This window comes from Lactuca sativa, chromosome 3 (genome assembly GCF_002870075.4).
Source record: "Lactuca sativa cultivar Salinas chromosome 3, Lsat_Salinas_v11, whole genome shotgun sequence".
Taxonomy (NCBI): Eukaryota; Viridiplantae; Streptophyta; class Magnoliopsida; order Asterales; family Asteraceae; genus Lactuca; species Lactuca sativa.
In genome coordinates, this window is record NC_056625.2 from 65,846,070 (window position 1) to 65,854,440 (window position 8,371).

Here is an 8,371-nt window from a genome sequence, read left to right on the forward strand (position 1 = left end):
TTAATTCGTAAATGGTGATTTTATTACCTTTTTATTGTTTGTTGTACCCTCCATATGATAGTTTGTTTTTTTTTCTTGTGTGTTTTCCCTTTTGTCTTTGTAAATTGCTTGATTTGAATTGATTTGTTCGTACTAAGCTCTATTTGGAATGAAATTGTTTGATACAATGACAACATTTTCAAACATAATGATAAAATAGTTATTTCCTCGGATACACACAGTTGATTTAGTTCAAAAAATAAAAAGTGCTAGCCAATCAGTATTCAACCACTTAGACCATTTCCAACCCATCTCCATTTTTTCTCCCATAAATGGAGTAAAAAATGGAGTAAACAGTGTTTCATCTTCAACCCTACTCCATTTTTTATCCCATTTTTTACCCCAAAAAGTATATTTTTGGAATATTCCATTTTTATAACTTATATATATTGTCAAATACACTCCTCTACTAATTAAACTCTATATTTATGATTAATTAATATAAATTAGTATACAACATGATATTATAAATATTAAATATTGCATTTAAATTATAATTAGTATATAAAATAAACTAGAAATGTATAAAATAAAAATAAGAGGGACTAAAATTGACAACCAAACTTCACCTCCATTTTTAAAGATATGAATAGTATCCCCCCATATATGGGGGAATACTATTTATATCTCAAAAAATGGAGGTGAAAATGGGGTAGGGTTGGAGAAGAATGGAGGAGAAATGGGGGAAGAAATGGAGTATGGGGGTGGGTTGGAGATACCCTTAATGGAGAAAAAATAAACCACCCCAAAGTACATAAATAAAGTGACTAATTTATTATTTGTTTTAGAACAAACAGTTACTAAATTAAATAACGGACAGAATAATACTATCAAAATCTGATAGAATCAGTTCACCTTTTTTTTTAGCTTCTGAGTTTAATGGGAGAGCTGAATGAGATAAAACTCTAACATTGTGAGATGACATTTAATGGATTTGAAATTCAATGATCAAACTCTTCAATGTAAAAAAGAAAAGCTTTTAATTCTTAAATATTACTATAAATTATATTTTATAACATTCTATTGAATTTTATAGAGTATGGAATTATAAGTTCTATTGAACTCTATGAATTTGGAATTCAGTACTCTTTAGATGGAATTCAGTGCTCTTTAGACGTAGTCCATGGGACCAAACGGTTCAAAAAGGTTAGCTAACAGTCCATTCTTTCTCATAGGATTCATACCCATGTCTTTGCACAGTTGATCATTATACCATATTTCTAAAGCACCAATTGACGATCGATTATGGTATTCCCCAGCTGTTTGCTTCATATATTCATCCCATCTCCCAATATCTTTCTGCATCTCATCAACACTCGGCAGCTTGAACGCACCTTCAAGAAGCGCAACCACCCATTTAGACCTCATTTCGGAGGTGTGAATATTGGAAAAACTCTCAGAAAATCCAATTATCGCTAGCTGCGGTATCCTTGGATGAATGCATTCCCTGTATAGAGGGATTCGTGGTGAACCAGTGATCAAGTCACGATATGTTGATGATTCGAAAATGTCTTTAAGCTTCTCAACGCCTTTGAATCCAGTTGCGAATATTATAATGTCCGCTTCTATACGCGTGTTGTCTTCTTCAATCGATATACCTTTCTCGTAAAAGCTAAAACTTGGAGTTTTCTTCAACTTGATGCTTCCTTTCTCAACTGCATCGAAGAATTCCTCAGGATTTGGCATGTGACAAATCACGCATGATCGGGCTTCTTTTGAGAAGCTTTGTTGTGGCACCATGTCGAACTTTGCGAGTGGAGTCTTCTTTTTTAAGTAGCTTTCCACAAGTTTCGAGATTCCCCAACCCTATTAATTACAGTCGGTGATCAAACTTCGAAATGGTCGTAAAATTTTGAAAACATGGAGTTGTAGTAGAGGTACTTACTAGAGGTGAAAGCAAAGTAGCCACCATACTAAGGAGAAAACCTTCGCCGGGTTTGTGAACCATAAGCTGGGAAAAGCGGTTCAAGTATAAAAGCGGCAACGGGATCCCCCATGCAGACCATTCAGGGAGCTTCCAATGATCACGCCGGTATACTATCGTACACGGATGTTCTGGGCCTGAAAATTAACATCGGAAAGTTATGGAAGATGACCGGAGAAGGTTGAAAGTGTGAAGATGACCACCTGCAACTAACCATTGATGGAGGAGCACTCTCTTGCAATGTCGAGTCCAGTTTTTCCGAATCCCACGACGACGACCCTCTTTTCTTTGACGAATTCTTCTGCTGTGTCGTTATCCATGGCTGCGTAGTCCATGGAGTGTATCGCCGGGCCTTGGAAAGCTTCAGGGCCTTTTCCGGCGGGGAAATCCGGTATGTTTGGAACATCTTTGAATCTTCCCAAACAGAGAATCACGAAATCGACGGTGTAGACCTGGTGATTCCACGTAAATTAGGTGGATTAATGATTCGAGAACTCTGAAGATGATGACATATTCATGATCATGAATCATCCATACCTGGGTAGTGGCCGTTTGAGTGTCGTCCTCCGTGACAATCCACTTGCCTTCCGGTGGAAATGGTTCGCCGGTGCCGTTCCAGAGCGACCATGTCTCTGACGATGGTCCGTCATATCTAATTCCCTTGACTCGAGAATTGAATTTGATGTGGGGTATAAGATCAAAGTTGGTGGCGTAGGACCGGATGTAGTCGAGAAGTTCTTGTTGGGTAGGGAAGTCGTCGGTGACGGAAAGCGGCCATGGGAAGTCGGAAAACTGAAACACAAGTTTCGGCGTCTGAAGCCTGGTGGTTTTAATAGTTTTATTCCATACGCCACCTATGTCGGATTCTAACTCGAAGACGATGGGGTTGAAGCCTTTGGAGAGACAGTATTTACAGGCGAGGAGGCCACTGATTCCGGCTCCGACGACGGCCACTTGCTTTTTCTCCATTATCTCAGACAATGCAATCTCGATCGACGATCAGTTATCTATTTAATTTGTGTACTACATATGCTCTTGTTACTTGTAAAAAAGGGGACTCATTTTTATTTCCACCACCTATATTTCTCTTCCAATTGTTTTAGTTATTATCATTTGAGTTTGAAAGAAAACAAAAGTTTTAATTTTATGTGGGTCTATTTTGTCTTCAGTTAATAAAGTTGAATCATTGTTTATCTGGTTGGTTGAAATTTGAAAATATGGGACAAATCTCAATGAGGACCAAGTTAGCCGAGACGAGACCCACTTATTTGGACCAAATACTCAAATAGAACACGCAATTGGCCAAACCACCATATGATATCATCGTACAATTGTATTCGTTCTATTTTGTCATTTTCTTTTAATAATTGCCCATTTCACCCATCGATTATTATCAACGCAACAGAGAGGAAATAGAGTAAATTACATGAATGGTCCCTATGGTTTGGGGTAATTTACACGTTTGGTCCCCAACAAATTTTCTTAACTCGGAAAGTCCCTAATGTTTGTTTTTGTTACACATTTTGTCCCTACTATTTGTTTTCGTTACAAAAACTATTATCTAAATAGGAAAAAATGGTGGGATAGGCAAGATAAGGTGAAGGGAATGGAGTTGGGGGTGTGTTTATTTAAATAAATTAAAAAATCAATGATAAAATAGTTTTTTTAGGTAAAACAGGGACCAAACATATAACAAAATCAAACTATAGGGACTTTCCGAGTTAAAAAAATAAGTTAAGGACCAAACATATAACAAAATCAAACTATAGAGACTTTCCGAATTAAAAAAATAAGTTAAGGACCAAACATGCAAATTAACCTAAACCATAGGTACCATTCATGTAATTTACTCTAGGATTGTTGATATTATAAGTAGATGATAAAAAAAAATTTAGTTTTAAATATAAAAACTTCCTTTATTTTCATTATTTGGTTTTTAGGAGAATTAATATAAACGGTTTAACTTTAAAGTTCAATAATAAGAAAACGATAAATCATCTTTCTTATCAAAACACAAAATAAAAGATAAATTTCTCAATTTCTCAATTTAATAAATTATTATATTAAAAAAGCATGATAATAATGATATTTTTAAAAATAAGATTGATATGATGATATTATGATCTATATTTGTCATTTCGTATATGATTGTTTGATTTGATGTATCTAATTTGAGATTTTTATAAATTATTTTTCTTAATATCTTCTTATATTCTTAATATTGGATCCATATTTTTAACACCCATTATTCTTTAAGGATGATATTACAAAATTGGAGATTGGTACGATAACTAGAACTATAATATTATTTAGGGATGTCAACGGGAGCAGAAAATAGTTGTCCCCGTCCCCATTTCCGAAATCAGTTGTTGTCTCCACCCCTGTTCCTGGCCCAGTTATCTCCATTGCCCTCGGTTTCGGTCCCGCTTCCCCGATTTATAGGCTTAAAAATTGATTTTTTTTTGCTAAAAAACTGCTTTGTTTTAGGCTTAAAAAAACTATTTTTTAATAACTTTAAAAGCTTAAAACCTAATCTTTTAGAAACTACAAAATTAAACATCCAACATTATGAATCCAACATTACAAAACGACAATTCCAACAATCTTACAAGTATAAAATACGAACATTACAAATATAAAATATTTACATGTCCAAAAATATATGATCAATTCACTACATCTTCAACATCCATTAATTGGAAACCGAAAAGTGAAACATACACTAAACCTAAAATTAGAAAATCTCTTTTTGTATATGTATTTTATATTAAATATATATTTTTTACAAAAATGTACAACCGGGGCTCCCGCAGGAGTACGGAACGGAAATACTGACTCCCGACCTCGGTCCCGAAAATAAACGGAGTTTAATTCTTCCCCCGCCCTTGCTCCCGCTTCCGGGTTTTTTTTTTTAAATTTAGTCTCGTACGGTATCGGGGTCCCGCGAGAGCGGGGTCCTACGGGGTTTTTGACATCCCTAATATTATTTTCTTTATACCATCCAATAAGCTCTCGTTAGCAATATTACCAAAAAGAAACTCAACTCTAAATTAAAATTTAAGATCTTCTTTCAAGTAACATGTTTAACTTATCAATTAATGTTTAGCTTATTTTGAAAATCTCCATTGTTTTCTGTACTCATGCGGTATCATATTTTGTTTATTAAAGTTATTTCATGAATGACTTAAACCATCTTTAACAAACCATTCAAAACACGAAAATACGGGTCAAAAGAGTCACAATACATTTATATGGACATGTTTGACAAAAGTAAATTGTATTTGAAGGTTGATAGTCGGAAATTGGTAGTTGTATCTTTTATTTTTATTAAAGTGTTCGGCAAAAATAATTGTTAGCTTTTAAAAATATAAAATTAAATAAAAAGCAAGAGTTAAAAGCTCTCAAAATCTAATTGAAGTGGATTTTTTATTCAATTTAAACATTTTTTCCTGAGTTATTTCTTAAAAATTCCATCCCTAACAAGCTCTATATCCAACATCAATTCTTTGTTAAAATACAACAATCAATTTTATTAGTGTATTATTCATATCCTCTATTTATATTTTAAAAATATAATAATAGCTAATGGGATAATTAAACTCATATAATGATAAACGGGTCCGACCTTTATATTTATAAGGTTTTGTTCGAAAATCAAAGTGAAGTCTAATAAAAAAATTGTAAAATATTATTAAATAATTTTTCTACCGTCGAATTTAAAACTTAAAGTTGCTAACAGATAAATTCACTACCACCACATTATGTTTTCTCTCATTAGTAATAAGTTGTAACTGTTACAACCAATTACTCAAAATTAAAAAAAAATTAAAAAAAAAAAAAAAAAGTCAGTAGATTACTATTTCTAAACATTGGCGTTCTAACATTTTTAGAAGCAAGTTCATCTTTTACACATTCATAATCAATATTATCCAGAAATTTGTTCTCAATTGAAATTAAATCCAAAGTGGTTAATTTCTCTTGAAACATGGTCAAACATAAATAAGATTTTAAAAGCTTTAGTTTTGAAAAAGACTATTTCCGTTGATGCAACTGTAATGAAAACCGTCAACAATAATTTGTATGTTAAGCAAGAACCTGGATAAGTGTTTATCATTTTTAATAAATTTAGTATTTTGTTAGCTATATTATGTTAAACTGGTAAACGTTTTTGTAACAATTACAATTCTTTAAGTAAAATCATTAGCATCGATGTCTGAGATATGATCATTTTACAACCTATTTTTAAGATTTTACAACTTGTCTTTAACTCACTAGTATTTAGTGACTTTAACTTTTCTATTGTTAATAACAAAACTATAAACATTTTCATATTGTTTGCATTGTTTAAACATTCGCTCCAATGAAACAATAGTTTGATTAACTATCTACACAAAATACTAAATTATGAATGACTTTTGAGGTGAAGGTTCATGTATTGGTTTTGATGAACCAACATCACTCCTATTAGGAGTGAGCACGTTGCGGTTATTGGCCAAAACCTCACCACTAACCGCAAATGTGGTTAATCCATTTTCAAAACCGTTTGATGCGGTTATTTTTGCGGTGCGGTTAGACGGTTATTTTTGCAGTGCGGTTTTATTTTTTAATGTTTCGGTTATCAACCGCATGGATTTGGTGCGGCTATTTTGTGTGGTTTTTAACGGTATTTTACAGTTCAAACAGTTTTAAAAGTTTAAACATATTACTTGTAATAATAAAAAAATCATAAGTTATAAGACAATTAACTTAAACTACAAACAACTAATATCTTAAAAACGTTAAATCACCGGTAATTAACAATAAATATCTTAAAATTGTCAAATTTCATCATTTTTCAAAATTAAACATAAGAAAAAACCAACACTTTTGTCTTCTAGAATTTTATCCTTCTTTCATCCATGAAACTTGTCTTATTTTTAATATTTAATATATTAATAACGAATAAAATATATTTAATATATGTGGTGCGGTGCGGTTTTTTTGCGGTTTTTTGAAAACTTATAACCGCACTGCACTGCAAATTTGCGGTTTTTGAAAAACAGAAAACCTCATCATCGGTTTTATTGCGGTTGCGGTTAATCGGTTGTGGTTTATGCGGTTAATTTTAGTTGTCGTGCGGTTTTTGCTCACTCTTAACTCCTATCGAAATGTTTTTTTTAAATAAAACAAAAAAAATCTTCTTTTATTATTTTCCCAACAAACACCGAATCAATTCATAAATAGCTCTCATAAAATCCAAAGTTTTCTCAAACTTATTCTCTCAGTAGTCTTTAAAAAGTCAATAATTGCTCACACTGCTCATTGCCTCATCAATATACATAATCTCATATTAAAATTATTTGATCATCTTATTTACTTTATCCAATATAAGATACAATATAACCACACCATTTATAAAGTCAATTTGTCAAGTTCATACCCTACTGGACAAATGAATTCATTTTGATCTTTATATTTAAGTCAATATTAATTTAATGCCCTTAATCCTACTCTCCACCTTGTTGTAGTTGACAACTATTTTAAAGTGATACCTCTTTAGGAAAAATGTATTTTAGAATTTATGATTAGAATTTAAATTTTTTTTAATAGATTTTTTTGAGTAAAATATCTTTAATAAAAAAAATGAAATCATTTCCTAGAATTCATATCATAAAACTATTTTTATTTTTCTTTGCATATATATATTTTCCTTAAATTAGTGATAAATTTTAAAATTTATGATTAGATTTAATTTTTAGATTTTCTTTGATTTTTTTTATAATTAAAATGACTTCAAAATTGGAAACAAATGTTACATTGTATATATAAGTAACTACGACTAATTTTTTTAATGATAACATATAAAAATGTATTTTACTAAAATACCAATACCATAACTATATATCCCAAAATTCGGAGGCCCCTAAAATCGAAAGTCATGTGTAACCGTACCGCTCGCACACCCCATACTGACACTGATGATAAAAAAATATGAAATTTTATTATAATACTTTTAGAATATATTTTTAGTGTAAACATTAGTATCGTATATGGAGTTGAAAAGAGTTTTAATGTAAGTTTTCTACAAAATTAATATAATATATAGTGTCAATGTGTCAATGTTAGAATTTGTTTAGAAACGATGTCCCATACTTGCACGAAATAAAATCTAAACATGATGGTCCTTGACCCATACAAGACAAGACACACACGTCAAGGCATTGTATTGTTTTTTATGCTAATAGCACAGCCATTGAAAAGAGAAAACCCACATGCTTAATAATGATGCATAAAACCACATGAAGTACGCCCACCATGCATATTTAGCGTGTTTTTGGACATTGTGTAACATTCCAAAATTAAGACAAAAAATTTTTATTTTTAATTTAATAAAATTATCATCCAAAACATCATCATCAAGTCATAGTG

The 8,371-nt window shown here is 31.6% G+C and overlaps 1 protein-coding gene across 1 annotated transcript; it reads right to left on the bottom strand.

The window, feature by feature from the left end:
- Positions 1–893: 893 nt before the first annotated feature.
- Positions 894–3,079, bottom strand: LOC111888407 (probable flavin-containing monooxygenase 1). The gene is made up of 4 exons (XM_023884588.3): positions 2,501–3,079; positions 2,178–2,415; positions 1,925–2,100; positions 894–1,845 (listed from the first exon to the last, which is right to left on the bottom strand). Exons 1-4 carry the CDS (start codon positions 2,930–2,932, stop codon positions 1,150–1,152), a joined length of 1,542 nt encoding a protein of 513 aa, XP_023740356.1. The 5' UTR covers positions 2,933–3,079; the 3' UTR covers positions 894–1,149.
- Positions 3,080–8,371: the final 5,292 nt, after the last annotated feature.

Excerpts from the sequence above, each read along its gene's own strand:
- LOC111888407 (XM_023884588.3), bottom strand. The coding sequence starts at position 2,932 with ATGGAGAAAAAGCAAGTGGCCGTCGTCGGAGCCGGAATCAGTGGCCTC. Across the intron at positions 2,101-2,177 it reads AGAGTGCTCCTCCATCAATG|GCCCAGAACATCCGTGTACG; the intron begins GTTAGTTGCAGG and ends GTTAATTTTCAG. Across the intron at positions 1,846-1,924 it reads CTACTTTGCTTTCACCTCTA|GGTTGGGGAATCTCGAAACT; the intron begins GTAAGTACCTCT and ends TGTAATTAATAG.